A 16,013-nucleotide genomic window follows, 5' to 3' on the forward strand; every position below is an offset into this window, starting at 1 on the left:
AATTTCTTTAGTCGGGGCAATGTTTCTGACTTTAAATCTGCTTCAGCACGTCTCTCCATGCAGAAAAAGCAATGGCTGTTCTCTGAGCCTCCTCCCCCACCCGCGGCGTCTTCTCAAATTCTCCACACCGATGATGCGAGCAGACATGACTGCTGCCCCCCACCAACAACCACACTCTCACATGGAGAGAGAGAGGAGGAAATGTCTTCCATTCAATAAAAAAAATCCAACAGAAACAATTTTGTGTGGCCAAGCAACATTTTACTGTTTAAAAAATAGACATAATCAGTATTAAATAAGCAAGCCTTATTCTATCCAGCACTAAAAATTTAAATACAAGCAAAAGGTCAAAGTGAGTTTTCAATTTAATTACATGAATGTATACTGCTGTTTACCTGTGACTAATTTATGCATATTCAACATATTCAAATGGCCAGATCCTGCATAATAAAACTTACACACACTGGTTTAATAATGTATCATACTATGCTAAATGAAAACAAAGGTGGTCAAACCTTGTAGTTAAACAAAACAACATTTCCTTGTCTATCCCATAATTCAGGGAAAGTTGGTGAAAAGAACGAAGAACATGACCGTGTAGAGTTCAAAGAGATACAAAAGATGCTGTACAGACAGACCAGTCCCTTTTACACTGGCATAAAACTGCAATGCAGAAAGACGACCTTTGACCTCTGCACACAGACACAGGAGAGTAGGCTGGGAGATCAGAGGGCTTTGTACTCCACACACTTGGAGGGGTCGGTGGTGAAGTGCTTCTGACATATGGTCATCAGCCTCTTCAGTCCCTGGAAGGGAAGGTAACAACAGGAGCTTTAGCGTGTGCATGTGTATACACACACGCGCACGCACGCACAAGACTGGGCTCTCAGAGCATGAATCTCTGAAAACAATTATCGCACCCAAACACACATACAGCCACACAAAACATGTGATAAAGAAAACTCCCAGCATGACCTAGAACTTTTGTAATGCTCTTCTGACCCGGGGGAAATAGCATTTCAATCTCGTGTAAAAACACTCCGGCAGATGCCTTAGAATTTCCCATGGAGTGTGTTAAAAACTAAAAGAATACATGCAACGATACGAAGGAAGAAATTTGTTTTGAAGATGAAAGGAAAAACTATTTGTTTCATTCAGAACAGTTAGTCATCTGCACGGACTTTTGCTATTGGAAGCATTTCAAATAATTATGGGATCCAGGCCTGATGCTTGCACTTGTTTGTTCGAGGTGCAAGAGCTGGCCTCAAAGTCTAGGTGAAGTGCATTTGACCTCTCACCTGGATGTACTTCCTCTGAGTCTCGTCGTTGAGGACGTGTGCGACGTGTTTGGAGAAGATCTTCTCTCGCCCGGTACGGGCATGGATGCCCACCATGGTCACCCCGATGGGCCAGGGGGCGTTCCCTATGGCCATCTGCAGGTACGCGTCGTTGGCCTGGACACCCGAGACACCAGTCAGACTCAGTACCGCACCGCATTTCAAATATGTTCAGTTAAGTCCTGTGCTCTGAGTTCTACAGCTATCTAAATATAGTGCCACCATTTACTGCATGAACGCACAATTTTCTAATAAAAGGGACGCTTACATTTTTTTCCCCATTAGGTAAATGAACTGCGTAAATTAGCCGAATGGCCTGTTCTTATTATCATCATTACATATTCTTGAATGTGCTTTTGAATGTGCTCTTAAAACACAAACCCATACCTTGACATACTCTCTCTCCAGCATGAATTTGATGATGTCTGTGATCGATTCTTTGATGTCGGCAGGAAGAATCTGAAATAGATGGAAAACAAGCCATTACAAGGTCTGGTTGCAGCAGGAGTGAGCATAATGACAAAATCAAAAGTCCAGAATAAGCCTTCTTGTCATTCATGAAATACAGTAAATATTGGTCTTCTATCTTCTGTCAAGAGATACTGTGTGTTACACTCATTATTCAACCCTTCATAAGCCATTACATATTCTATTATTAAAAAATGTGAAGATAACTTTAATAAAACATGTTCATTCCGGTCCTTTAAAACCAGGACTTCCCTCCTTCCAGCACTATGGAGAGGCTATATTCTCTGTTCAAGCTCCTCCTTAATCAATAATCTCACTGTGATGCATCAATCATCTCAGTTAATCATCTCTTGACATCTGAAGCTTCAAAGCACCTTTATCACACAGCCTTCTATTCAACAGTAGGGACCGACAGTGCACTAAATGAAAATTGACAGGAAAAAACTGCCATTGAAAATTGAGAAATATTTCTAACCCATACCAGACAATAAAGGCTGGTTAGAGTATCAGCATGCAATCTGAAACGTCACTTATTTAGTGCAGAGAAGCGGGCGCAATGTTTGTTTGCATTTTATTGAACTTTATTGAATCCCTGACAGCTGGTTTGCGCCTTCATCTTTCATAGTCTGGCGTCGCGTGAAAACGGCCATACAATTGTGTCAACACTTCTGCTCGGCAAGAAAATAAATTTTCAGGTTTGAAGTCAAACTGCAAACATTCACAGCCCTTCAGCCATGTTTTACACTCTGTTAAAATGTGTGTGTGTGTGTGTGTGTGCGTGTGTGTTTGCAGGGAAATTGCTTGTTCTGCAAATAAACTATATCCATCACCGGATATATTTGCACTCCAAGTAATTTTTATAGAGCTCTTCACTGCATCGAGGTTTCACACTGGTTATACTTCCCTTTACCTGAATCATAATGCTGATTTGCCCTAGCAGGCTTTTTTCTAATGAATCCTTGTTGGTATAACCATTTAAGGAGTGCCAAAAGTGATCATTTGAGGCTAAGGGTTGAAACGCTAGTTTGTATGTTGCTTCGTGTGCCACTGAAGCTACATACAGGGTGAAGACATTTCCAGGCCCCACTCAGAAGCACTTCAGACAGACGGTGCTCTGGATGCAGAGGGAGCCGCGCAGAGAGACCCTGTGTTGGGGTCGCAGCCGGGCAGAAGCTCACCTTCTTACGCAGCTTCCTGAAGAGCGGTTTGAGGTAGGACTCGGTCTGCTTCTGCGTGGCGCTGGCCAGCTTGCCCTGCACGCTCCGCTTCACGTGGTCCTCCCGACTGTTCAGGTCCTTGGCCCACACTCCCAGGAGGAACTGCAGGGCGTGGACCAGACACAGGGTTACAGAGCTGGTCATAGTAGTATGCGCAGGAACATAATCCTAATGAGAAAGCTATGGATTCAAATTTAAGCTATGCAAGATCCCGTCTCATCCGCAAATGAATTATATAAAACTTAACTATGCAAAGCAGGTTTAAGCGGGTAATTCATGTGCATTTGTTTACTAATATTTCACTACTGTTTCTTTGTAAACATCTCACACAACTGTACAGGTCAAAACTCTATTAACTGAACAAAATGAACTATTATTGCAATTAATGCAAGTTATTTCATAGAAACCATCTGATTGACCTCAAGAAAGTCACAAAGGACATACCTTTAACACTTTGTTAATGACATCCATGTCTCCATCATCATCTCCAGTTCCCAAAGACTTTCCAAGCGCCTAAGGTCACAGTAATGAATGCAATGAGAAACCAAACCAGCAAAGAGTAAACATCGCCCCCTAGTGTTTAAGCAATACTCTTTATGGCACAGTATTTTGTTGTGAAAATCCAAACACGTCATTTCAAACCATTTCTCTCCTCAGTACTTAATGTGGTGTGTGAGGTCACCTCCAGCTCCTCGATGGTGGTGTTCTCCTCATGGACCTTCAGGTCGTGCTGTGTGTCCACCTCCCCTGCCTCCTGACCGCCCACGATTTCATTCAGGTACTGCTGGTCAATCTTATCCATGGCGGCTTTCAGGTCATTCCTTAAGCCCTTAGCACACAGACGCAGATCCCCACATTAGCATCATCAACATTATTATTACTACTATTTTTATTATTATTATTATTATTATCACCATGACCCTGAGTGACTTAAATGGTCACTATAGCATTACAAGCCAAAATTAATTGCCTGCCAACATTCACCAATTATTCCAATAGCTCAAGTTAATCATGCATAGCCAACCCAGGATTAGACGCTAAATACATGCCATAAATTGCTCCAGAGTCCACGTTCCACTGAAGTGATTTCTAATCCCGTTAAGCAGAGCAAATCTTACCTTGTTCACTTCAGGCGCCAGAATCTCGATTTTCCTCAGGCGTTGAAAGGCCTCGTAGTCGGACTCCCCGAAGAGCCGGATGGGCTCGCCTCGTTCCCGCATCCGCCTGATCACCTGCGTGGGGGAACAGCGGTCAGCAGGGAGGAGGGCACTACGGCACCACAGAGGGGCCCTGAACACTGTGCGTTCATGTCACAGCGAGTGGGTGGGCCCAAAGGGCTCCACTTAAAGAACTAGGCTCCCTAAAAATGATCACCGGTGCACTTCACGCACGGGATTTAACAAGTATGTCTAACAGGAGTGAAATTCCTGGAATGCTCCAGAAAAGGCAAATTAGAGAACCCAACAAACCAAGTCAATGCAAGTACAGACTTGATTCAGAAATGCCAATTCATCTGACTTTATTTTCTCATAAGAAACCAGGGATTCGATGGAAAATTAACTGCGACTGAAAGGTCACTCTGACACTGGTAGAACAGAACAAAGCAGAGTGCCAGTATATTAAGAGATTCGGGAATACTGATCTCCTCTGCAGAGGAATTCTTTGCCCAAATGCTTACTCTGGATACGTTTTCATATTTGCATGAAATGGTCTGATTGGTCATTTCTGACCCCGTCTTACCTCTTGTCGGGAGAGTGACATGGGCAGCTTCTCCTCGGTCAGCTCCAGCTCCAGCACGGGATTTGAGGAGGTGGAGGGCGCCGCCTCCTCTGGCTTCTCCATCTTAAACATTAGAGGAACAAGGTTTCCCAAGTGTTACACAAGTGTTTCACAGCTGAGCCTCTATTCATTCTGGTCAATGTAATCATGTAGAACACAAGCATCAGAATATAATTGAAAAAAAGGAGAAAAAAAAACACATCATGATGTCCATATTCAACCACATGCCAATTCACTGCCACAAAATCTGGAATTAAAAATCTGGCCAGTGAATAAATCTTGGGTATTATCCCAGTTTGGTAGTGCAGAGCATGACTCACTCAATCACTATTAATTGCCTGGCAGATGCTCTTATCCCCAAGATGCACTTCCTAAGAGCTGAATGAAGGATAGTAACTTCATCTTACGCGCATACTTGGCCTATTCTCAAAAGCATCTCACTTAACATTTTTAAGCACATAAACACCTTACACTTTGTCTAAATCCATTATGTGAGAATTTCCAAAGACCTGTAATTAATTCACTACGCAGACAAAGACCAGTGCATCAAAATGTCACCCCATGCCCATTTCAAGAGTTCCTAGCCAAAATACATTCGATGGTTGGTCTACAGTGAAATGATTCATATTGTTCAAAGCTTCGCAAACTCATTTATTAAATGCCATTGCATTTATTCCATGAATTGCACATGAAATACTCATTTTGTGGGTCATCCTTAAAGTATACAGTTTGGGGGCATGCTTTCTGAAGAACATGCACCTATTAGATTCCAACTAAAAAACAGAATTGCAAAATAAATAAATAACAATAAAAAAATGAAAAACAAAAAAAAACCAAGGCCATGTCACATACAACAAATATCAGGGTCTAACAAAGAAAAAAAGCAGTACGTTTCAGCCAGAGGTTCAGTGGAAATGTGTCCTTCACCAACACGGCACCTTCGAAAAGCAGAGCATTTGCGTTTCCTCAAACGGAAGGCAGGTTCAGTATTTCTGAACACAGAGCCTGTGAACAGGTCTCAGAATACTGAAGCCTGGGGTGCCTTAGCATCCGGAAGCTGGATTTGTGCAACATAGGCAGTCAAGGCTGTTGAGCCAAAACAACTTCAATGCAAAGGTTCCTTCATCATGCTGTGCATTAAAAAGTAAAACGAATCAAATCAAATCTTGGCAACATGCAGCCTTTTGCTACTCAACAGGACCACATCTCTCTGTGCACCGTCATCTCATACCTGTCCTGTTGGCTTCACATTATCAACCTACAGCGCAACGCAGACAGGATAGGGAGAAAAAGCATTAGTATCAAAGAACAGAGGATGATACGAAAGAGTCAGGTAGCGGTGTTCACTACTGAATGCGAGTGGACCAGTGAAGAGGAGCTACGCCTAATGGTCAACAAGATATCAGTGTGCCATGCACTGAGGAAAGTGTGTTGAACTTAATTTCTCGTTCATTATTTCGTGTTGCCATTGTCTGAACAAGTGCTTACTGTTAGTTTTTTTCTTCCCCATGTGCAAAACATTTTCAAAAATTATTCATATCACTTTGCCTGAAGGGAATAATTCACTTTCTGGGTTTTTTATACATTATTTTGGTTTTAGTTCATGTTTTTGTTCGGCCCACAGAGTTTTTAATGCAATGAAGAATATTTTAGATTCTTACAGAATTTTATGCTGACCAATCGACTTCACAATATATGGTGACGGATAATTTGAGGTTTTTTGTTCTAAAGCAAGGAAACACACTTCAAGTAACTCCAAAGCAACTACCAGAGCAATATTCTTTTTCCAGAGTTTGTAAATGTGACAAGATTAATTATATTACTGATTCACAAGTACAAACATAGAACTGTACTTCTATATTTGTGCCAGTATTTATTTCCTTCTCAGTTCTCAGGCAGTGCATGTTCTTCATTCCCAACGACCCATACAGTAATGGTGACGAGAAGCTGTGTCACAGGGCATGCAGGCTGCACATTCCATAGGAAACAGTTCCAACCCAAAATAAGATGCATTTCGTTTTTTGAAGATTAACCATATATCATACACATGCACCACCTCTAGAAGGCATAACATCCCAGTACAAGCTCCTTTTGGAGTGACTCAAAGTGCATTTTCTTGCCTTTAGACTTAGACATAGACTATGCCTCTACATCAGCCACTGTAAAGCCGGGACATCAGACATATATGTATATAAAATATCCTTCATTTTCAACAAAACCTCTGGGCCAATGGAAATTGAAAAAAAAAACTGAAACAATATGAAAGAAAACCATTTCCTAAACATGTCCTACTCGCGCTGAAGAGCGTAAACAGAAAACCACCACTGTACCTTGTATCCACATTTTTTATAATATTCTTCTTCCTCTTTCCGGGCAAGTTCAGATCGTTTGAAAAATTTCTTTGACTCCTGTAAAAGAAGATAATACCATCATGAGACAGTTACTACAGTTTATCATATCTTTATTCGCTGCTAATTATTCTAGATAGATATGTATATAAATAATGTGTTAATACACGACAACGAACGTCTGCAAGCAAACTAAATATGCGCTCAGCTACTGTCGTGAGCACACGGTGGCAAACTACCATCGTCCCTCGGTGCCATGATACACCCATACATGTTCAAAGCCTTTTTACAACTTTCATTTGGAAACAAACATATTTTGAAATGGCGTCTACCTCTTGAATTAGCAAGATATTTGTACCGCTAACGCTCCATTTTGGCTCATTATTGGCCAGTTGGTGATGTTAGCTAGCTATCTAAAAATCTTCAGCGTGTTAGCATCTACACACAATCGAACTAAGTTAACTAAGTATACGGCCAAATTTGTTGACTTACACCAATAAGCTCTTTGTCTTCGAGGAGCTTCCTTTTCCTCATAATCTCTGCTTTGAGAATATCCATGATTTTTATATTTATTCGGAATTTCTAAATTGCGTACAGTATACTCCAACTCCAAAGCAAGAAAAAAACCAGCAGGAAATAATAGCAATGTACTTCCGGTAAAACGTGAATCGGAGGGTCAAAGTTCAATGAAAATATTTACGTTTACCACTAAGGTTTACTAGCTTGGCTTGATCCGGGTGTTACGGTGGAAAGAAATTGCTCATATTATTCGTTGACAAAACATGGGATGTTTTTAATGTATTTATTTTGCTATAAAATAGCGTAGGCTATATTGTGGCGCAAAAGCAGAACAATAACAACAACAATAACAACACTGGTGGCGCCCGTGCCTTAGCTAAATGGCTGGCTACTTCACTAGCGCTATAGCTATTGCTGTCTATGCATAAAACTGGAAAGCATGTCAGTTTCAAATTCATCCTTTTTTATTTTGAATCCATTAGCAACACTTGCATTTTGCTTCCATCTACTGCAGAAGAAAAAAGGTGTCTCGAAAAACAGAAAACGTTTAATTGCTAGAGAATACAATGATGAAAATTCTACAGTTTTTTTTATTTAAAGAAGGACAAGGACAAACAAGCTTTCAGACTATAGCAGAAATACACCAATGCAAATCTAAGATTATGATTTTAAAAAAACTATTGCATTTACAAAGAGTTATTAACCCAGTCAGTTATATTTATTTTCACTGATATAGTGAAAACCATTGTATAACATATCCCAGCCGTGTATGCCATTATGTAAAACCGTCTGTATTGCCTTATTCTGCCTGCCCTTATGCTATAAATGGTTACTGCAGCTTCAGCAGAATGCTCAGACCTGCGCTATACCCTGCAAGCAACCTTTACAACTTCACCTTCAGCTTGACCGGCCATTCAACAGCCCATGAATTTCTGCTGCACTAACCCCGGGGAACACAAAATGTTTTGACAGCCGTTTGTGGCTCAAGAACTGCCAAACAACCTGCTTCCCCCTACTTATACCACATTCTGTCATCTGTGCTTTACAATTACTTCTGTAGCACAGTGCTGAGTTTACCCTCTAGCTCTAACTCAAAACCATAGCTCCAGAATTGTACATTATATTACGGAACTGACCTGTGTGTCCAATCATTGTGAACTGACTGAATAGTTTGAAGGAAGCGCAACTAAATAAACTAAAAAATGTATTGAATGACATCTGCCATCACACAGATTACTTCACTTGGACACATCCTAGGTATCCCAGAGATACCCATACTGTAAAATGGAAGCTTGTTGATTTAAACGTACTGCATTAAGGTGACTGTCAGGCATTACATATTTTGCTTCAGTGTCTGGTCTGGTATTACCCGTGCACCGTTAAAGAGTTGATGTCAACGAGGTTGCGGGATTTAAAATAGTCTGACATCTAGTGGACAGGAGGCTGAAAAATGTATTGCTACGAGGACGCGCACTGTCTTTGTATCCAAGGTAACGTTAAGATTTATAACGTCGTAGAATGTTTTCCATTTTCATGTTTGATGCAGCCATTCACTGTTGCACAGCACTGTGCGCCACATGGGAGACCACACCTCTTAAATTTATGGCTTATTGCCAAGCTTAACATTGGATTCTGAGACAACATTTTTTTTTTACTATTTGGCGTTGACGGTTGCTAAGAAACCGAGGACCAGTCAGCACTTTAAAAAAAAAAAAACAAATGAAATCGGTTTGTAGCTAAGCGTTCTGCGCGTTTGCAAACGATATCACCTGGAGTTGACGTTACGTTAATAGCTACTTTTTGCACGCTCTGTAATGTAAGTTAAATAACAGATCATTCATTATTTTATCAGTATTTCCTGCATTTTTTCGTGTCTCTGAGGAAGACTTGTCATGTATTGTTAGTGTAATTGTCTGTTGCAGAAATGTTTAACAAGCTTGCTTGCATCTGTGACTTTTCTAACGTTATGCTCGGCTATATGTGTATAGATCTTTCTATTTTCTTGCTTTAGTCTAGTTCCTTGATCAAAATGTCCTGTGCCACATACCTGCGTGCCGCCCGACCAAAATCGATGAGCCATGCTCAGCACTGGACGGATGAAGTGGAAAATCTGTACAGATTTCAGCAAGCCGGTTATAGGGACGAAACTGAGTACAAGCAAATCAAACAAGTTGACATGGTAATAATTATTAAACATGTTCTTAATTATTGTATTGCTAACGACGTACAAACAAGTAAACACGTTGTCTCGTTACAAGGTATTTACAGTCTTACTGTGTTTTCAGCATGATGCGTTTCTTACCAGGTCCCGATGTTTGAAAACTTTATATAATAACTTACTGTGTGCTATTGAATCCTTTAGAAAAAAAAAAAAAAAAAAAACTGAATTTCTTATATGAAATTTCCAGCTATTGCACAGTATGTAAAATACAAGCAGCGAAAGTCTTCTGAGGGAAGTACTTCTGCTGTGCAAATAATCACTAATAACATTGATAGCAAAAATGCCTATGTCAGTAGTAAAAGTTAAATTATACTTTTTTATTTGCGATGTTCTGGTTTTTATTTTTGATTTTCTCATTTCAGATTGATCGGTGGCCTGAAACTGGCTTTGTGAAAAAGCTACAGCGACGAGATAACACATTCTATTACTACAACAGAAAAAGGGAATGTGATGACAGGGAGGTCCATAAAGTGAAAGTGTATGCATACTAAGCCTCATATGTCTTCACTGGAGTTTTAATATATGGAATGCTCTTATATAAGCACTCATTAGCATTTGTGTACATGGAATGAAACAAGGAATTAAACAAGATTTCTGTTAGTGCAGATGAAACTGAAAATATACTTTTATTTGATTAGACTTTTTTCTGTAAAATAATGAAACATCTGAAATTAAGTAATAAATTTAAAAAATGTGAAGTATAACTATCACGTTGTACTGTGTTTCATACTCAAATATAAGGAGGGATTATGGCTGGCTGTGTGCCAATAGCTGTCACACATTTATCATGTGATATCAGTAGGAGGTTTTCTAAGCTTTAGGCTGGGATTAAACAAAAATCTGCCAAACAAGCCCACTATGGCTATTCTTCCTTAACATGACTGGTGCAAGTACATACTGTGTATAGGACCTATTTTCTGTAGCAATAGTCAGTCACCACTGTACTTGCATTTAGCAGGTAGGTAACCTTTCATGTATAACTTTGTCAGTACAGGAACAATTTAAGTGTTTATGACGTTGCTATTGTGAGTTTGATGTTGTTTTGGTGGTACCTGTGTTGTTTTATTCTTCATTTTTACCAGATAGCAAGGTTGTTTACATAAGAAAATGGAAACCTGGAAACTGTAACTGTCAGGTCCATTAAATGCGTGTGAGTGCATTTATGGCATTGTATAATTTGGTTTAACAATGAAAAAAGGAGAATAGGACTCTCTCACACATGATATTGAGGCTGGCTGATGATGCTGTAAGACCTGCAGCTACTCCCTGCCCTACTCTATGCCCTACTGTGTTACTCATTTGAGAGTAAAATTGAATGACCAAAGTCCACATAACTTGGAACTAAGTACTGTTCAGTGTTCAAAGACAAGCTGTTTATCTATTTTCCAGGTTGTAGTGGGTGGGACATGTTGCAAGGTATTGCACATGTATGGCAGCAGCCACCACAACATTTTGATTTGGGTAGACTCGGGATCTGTTGAACAATCCCATTTTTCGTCAACACAATACACTGTAACCACAACTGTCCTTGATGTACTTTGGCAGTTTGCAAAAAGAAGCCAGATATATTAATTTAAGGCAATTTGGCTACTTTAAATAGAAGTGATGAGGAGGCATGCCTTAAATCAAATGTTTTACTGGTGAACAGTTTTCCAATTATATTAAGTGTGTTAATACTGGAGGTAACATTATTATTATTTTATAACAGCACTGCCAGTCATATTCACGGTTTATACGTTTTCCGCCGAAACTGCCATTTTGTCAACATCCCCTTTAAAGACAGTCCCCTTTAACCTTTGACCTGATTCAGTGTTCGATTGCTAACAAGGCAGCGTTCAAAGTTGTGCCCATGCAAATAACGGTAGTTATAATCTAGCACTACCTACTGAATGTCAAAACAGAAATTCTAACGTTACCTACACGTCTTTTATCTGGTGAGTTCGCTGACATTTCGTTTGCGATGCACTGACATGATTATGTATGTACTCTCACAGCTGTTAGTCTCTTGTACATAACGCTAACGTTAGCTAGCTAGCTAGCTATTTTCGTTAAGCACATACCATAACTTGCTAGCAATAGCTACATAGTTTTGCCAGACCTTTACGTGCATTAGTAATACATTGAGTATAATTAACATGATTCAAGTGTTGGATAGCCAGCGTGTAAACAAGTCTAAAACAGCGTCAAACTAGTTTCTCTTCCTTAAAATCTGTCATTCGTTTAAGCAGATAAATTAGTGCAGCTAGGTGCTAGCTAATGTAGTTAGCTAACGGTAACATACGACCGTGGCTAGATCAAACGAAATGTTTTATGGCTCATGATGGCTACAAAACGGCAGTTTTGTCTTTTGTATTTTCCAGTTTAATCAATCGTTGCATAATTGTGCTTATCAGGCTGATTTATTTAAACTTTAAGTTGTCGTTCGCTATCCAGCTCAAGTAGTAGCCACCCTTAAGTGTTACCTGCTAATGTTAGCTAGCCTAGGTACTGAGGTCAGTGAAATCACGACTGTGTTGTGCTATTTGGTTTGTCTGATACATACACGGTTTAAAACAAGGTCTTTAAATGAAAGGCTTACAGGCTTATTGAGTAGCTACGACCGTGCTTACATTTGGCAGTCCTTACAATTAATTTATTCCCTTTGAAAAAGTCACTCCTCGTGCCTTGTCATTTGTTGTGAGTGTATGGCGAATTACCCAGAAATGCCATCTGACGGAGCGAGTATTGATCCAGCACAGTTTAGGCAGTTATTACAGGTAATTTATTTGAGATGTATATTCTACCGAACTTTAATGTGTCGGGAGTTACCAGCTCTCCTTTCAATAGTTGGATAATCACGTTCAAGTATTGTAGTTTTACTTTTGTATTTTTGTATGTTATTTTACTCATTTACATTGAAGACTAAACCATTTTGTTCCTGTTATAGTTAACATGATTGATCTCACACCCATTTTTATATTTTAAATATTTGTTTTAACCATCACAAGGAATTAATGTCAATGTGCCTTGGGTCAAGTCATTTTAATGTTACTTTGTTTAAGTTTGCGCAATCAAGATTTTAAGCTTTGAATGTTTTGGCCCTTGATGCAGGAAATGTGCATGATGGGAGCACAGGAAAGGCAAAGTTTGCTCGCACCAATGCTGTGTCAAATTTTTTGCAGTTCACTTTCCTGTGGCTTCTTATCCACAGTGTAATTTTGGAGGAAGTGTGATTTTGGATTAAGGGCATAGTTAATTCAGGTTTATGACATCACACACACATAAAAGTGACTGAACTAAAGGGAAGAAATCCATTTTGCAAGGTCTTATTGTTGAGTCCTGTTCGGGGATATGGTGGGTACCATTTTTCACATTTTCATATTGAGTCAGGCCAGTGGATTTGTGTTATGGGTCAATTGTTGCCCACTATGACAAAAGGCAGTTCCTTTGCCTACAGTATGTAGTTTATATGTGTGAGTGAGACAACTGCACAACATGCACAACTGTACAGCTGTTTTGTTCTTAGCAAGTTGTGATGTTTTTAAATCAGAATGACTGGCAGTTTGATTTCATCTCTCCTTATAAATCACCTGAACAACAGTACTAAACCACATTAATGAAACTGTTCTGTTGGCAACTGTTCTTCCCCCCCCCAAAATGACACCATGGAATCTCAGCAACAGCAATATTGTAACTATGATAAGTTAAACTGTTCCCTTCACCCTTTCAGGAAGTCCACCCAGAAGAACAATGTACTGCAGCTAAGGCCCTCCCTCTCCCCCCGAGAACATCTGGCCTGTGGCTCTTGGAGGAATGTTCATCTCTTCAGAGGAACAGACACGTGCTCTAGGTGTCCCTATGAGGGAGCATTGCTGTTGAGAGCCCTCCTCCACAGGCCTCTTGCAGCTCAAAGGCAGAAATGGACGATTTCCCAACTCGGACTTATGGGACAGCCGGACTGGATAACAGGCCCTTGTTTGGGGAGACATCCGCCAGGGTATGAATGGGCTGTCGTGTGCTTCTGTAGAAGGATATGGTATATTAGTGTGCTCTGAAAAATACTTGTGTGCTCTCTGAAAAATGTTTGTGAAGCCCTGGATGGGGAAAAGACACAATGGCTGTGCCGTTTGACATGCTTCATGAACAGGCATGGAACCACACTTGCTTAGTGCAAAAAAAAATACTGAGTGAATGGATGCAAGCTATTGGAAATTAGTTTCTCATTCTTGTAAGAATTTATAGTTCCATTCAGCTGAACTGAATGCTTATTCCACAGACTAGAATTGCTGTCAAGATGACTTTAAAATGGTATATCCAACCAATTTTCTTTCATTTTTCCCCCCAGGATCGAATTGTCAATTTAGTAGTGGGCGGACTCACATCTTTACTAGTTCTAGTAAGTATATGCAATGTACACCTTTTGACCAAGAACAAATTGGTTATAGTGCTGGTGAACTACTTTTTTTGCATTTGTTTCAGCCACTTATTCAGTCGTCTAGTTCAATGGACCATTTTCTATATTAGATCAATGTATCCATCTAATCTGACCATGGTTTTGAAATGGTCCGTCCATAGCAACCCACTGTCAAGGATTTCAGGAGCTTTTGCTATTTATTCTTGTGCTCCCAGCTCACAGAAAGACGGCTTGTGTATCTGCTGCCAGGAAGGGTCAATGGAATTTTTCACTAAATTAAACATGAAAAATGAAGCTGTTATGTAAAGAATAAAATAAGTTTCCCTTTTTAATTTTTCTTTTTCAGGTAACCATTATTAGTTCTTTTGTCTTTCCCTCATTACCTCCAAGACCATTGAATATTTTTTTTACCTTCTGCATCCTAATGATATGTGGTGCAGTTCTGGTTCTAGTAAGTATTTATTTATTTATTTATTTATTTATTTAGTCAATGTGCTGAATCATACATGCCTTTGCTGAACTTGGCAATCGTTTTATTTTGATGAACTGAAATATTCAGTAATTTCGGAACTGCTGATAAAAATTATCTTCTTTTTACAGATATTCTGGTATCGTCAAGGAGATCTGGAGCCCAAATTCCGGAACCTGATCTATTATATCCTGGGTTCAGTAGTTTTGTTGTGTATATGTGCCAACTTGTATTTTCATGATGTTGGGAAATGAATGAGTGAATATCAAGTAGCCTATGCCTTAAAGAGCCGCTCACAAAATGAGAAGCTGTTAAATGTGATCAGGTTGTACCTTTCTTGAGCTTATTAGATAATGGAAGCGTTTTGATGAAATAGAACCATTTCATAAGATCGTTCAGAAACAATTTTAAGTATGAAGGCTTTGATATTGCCACCATGTTTTGCATGCAGGGTTGCACTTCTGAGCCTATAATGTATTTATATGGCATGTGGAAAAAGGCAATGTATCTCAGGTGTGAGTAGACACGCATGTGATGTCATTACTCTAGATAGGACTGCTGCCATTTTCCAACTATAACGCATAGAACTTGTGGTTTTATGGGTGGCAACAGAACTAATCAGTTCTTCTAGATTAAGAACTGATTAGTTAATTCTTTTAGATGAATACCATGAAATGTCCTATGTACATTTCTAGAATATCTGCTGGAATAATCAACCAATGGATCACTGGGTAGATGGAATTTATATAGAAAGAGATTTAAATAAGCCAACAGTCATGTGGAGACAGTGCTGTGGGAAAAGCCAAGGCTACTTCAGCTTAAACTTTTTTAAGATATAAAAATGTGTGTATATACACAAATGTGTATATAGAAGTGTGTGTGTATACACAGAGTATATACACATTCACACAAAATAACTATTTATACATTCCGAATTTGCAATAGTTTTTCAGTGCAATTTTAAAATATTTTTTCCCCCTTTGGAGATTACATTCCTTTTATTGTAGCACTTCTGTGAATATATGGCAAATAATAATGTTTAATTTCTTATCATGATTTCTGAAAATCACTGCACTTTTGTCATATTGTATAACTGGAGTTCTTTCTAACGGAATATCAGTGAGACTGTAAATCTTCCATTTTCTATACCAAATTTCTGTAATAAACAGATTGTTTATTTTGGATCTTGTAGAGGTTTGGTGTGGATTTCCAATTAATAATTGATACTTACAGCGCACACAATGTATATGCATGATAAACTT

At 39.3% G+C, this 16,013-nt stretch overlaps 3 protein-coding genes across 6 annotated transcripts; 2 read left to right on the forward strand and 1 right to left on the reverse strand.

Moving 5' to 3' along the window:
- Nucleotides 1–239: 239 nt before the first annotated feature.
- On the reverse strand, nt 240–7,812 carry prpf18 (PRP18 pre-mRNA processing factor 18 homolog (yeast)). Of its 2 annotated transcripts, XM_064343116.1 has the most exons (11): nt 7,642–7,812; nt 7,132–7,209; nt 6,033–6,059; nt 4,763–4,864; nt 4,141–4,254; nt 3,705–3,851; nt 3,467–3,535; nt 2,984–3,124; nt 1,725–1,796; nt 1,299–1,454; nt 240–806 (listed from the first exon to the last, which is right to left on the reverse strand). In XM_064343116.1, exons 1-11 carry the CDS (start codon nt 7,705–7,707, stop codon nt 726–728), a joined length of 1,053 nt encoding a protein of 350 aa, XP_064199186.1. In that variant the 5' UTR covers nt 7,708–7,812; the 3' UTR covers nt 240–725. The 2 variants fall into 2 exon arrangements, with proteins under 2 accessions (XP_064199186.1, XP_064199187.1); XM_064343117.1 differs by lacking the exon at nt 6,033–6,059 and having other exon boundaries at nt 7,642–7,811.
- A 1,193-nt stretch (nt 7,813–9,005) lies between these two features.
- On the forward strand, nt 9,006–10,596 carry meig1 (meiosis/spermiogenesis associated 1). Of its 2 annotated transcripts, none has more exons than XM_064343121.1 (3): nt 9,006–9,158; nt 9,680–9,847; nt 10,252–10,596. In XM_064343121.1, exons 2-3 carry the CDS (start codon nt 9,698–9,700, stop codon nt 10,378–10,380), a joined length of 279 nt encoding a protein of 92 aa, XP_064199191.1. In that variant the 5' UTR covers nt 9,006–9,158; nt 9,680–9,697; the 3' UTR covers nt 10,381–10,596. The 2 variants fall into 2 exon arrangements, with proteins under 2 accessions (XP_064199191.1, XP_064199190.1); XM_064343120.1 differs by lacking the exon at nt 9,006–9,158 and adding an exon at nt 9,209–9,484.
- Nucleotides 10,597–10,723: 127 nt separating this feature from the next.
- Nucleotides 10,724–15,942, forward strand: tmem243b (transmembrane protein 243, mitochondrial b). Of its 2 annotated transcripts, none has more exons than XM_064343119.1 (5): nt 10,724–10,847; nt 13,599–13,865; nt 14,214–14,264; nt 14,629–14,733; nt 14,883–15,942. In XM_064343119.1, the coding sequence occupies exons 2-5, from the start codon at nt 13,788–13,790 to the stop codon at nt 15,003–15,005; spliced, it is 357 nt and encodes a 118-aa protein (XP_064199189.1). In that variant the 5' UTR covers nt 10,724–10,847; nt 13,599–13,787; the 3' UTR covers nt 15,006–15,942. The 2 variants fall into 2 exon arrangements, with proteins under 2 accessions (XP_064199189.1, XP_064199188.1); XM_064343118.1 differs by lacking the exon at nt 10,724–10,847 and adding an exon at nt 11,664–11,823.
- Nucleotides 15,943–16,013: the final 71 nt, after the last annotated feature.

This window comes from Anguilla rostrata, chromosome 7 (genome assembly GCF_018555375.3).
Source record: "Anguilla rostrata isolate EN2019 chromosome 7, ASM1855537v3, whole genome shotgun sequence".
NCBI classification, from domain to species: domain Eukaryota; kingdom Metazoa; phylum Chordata; class Actinopteri; order Anguilliformes; family Anguillidae; genus Anguilla; species Anguilla rostrata.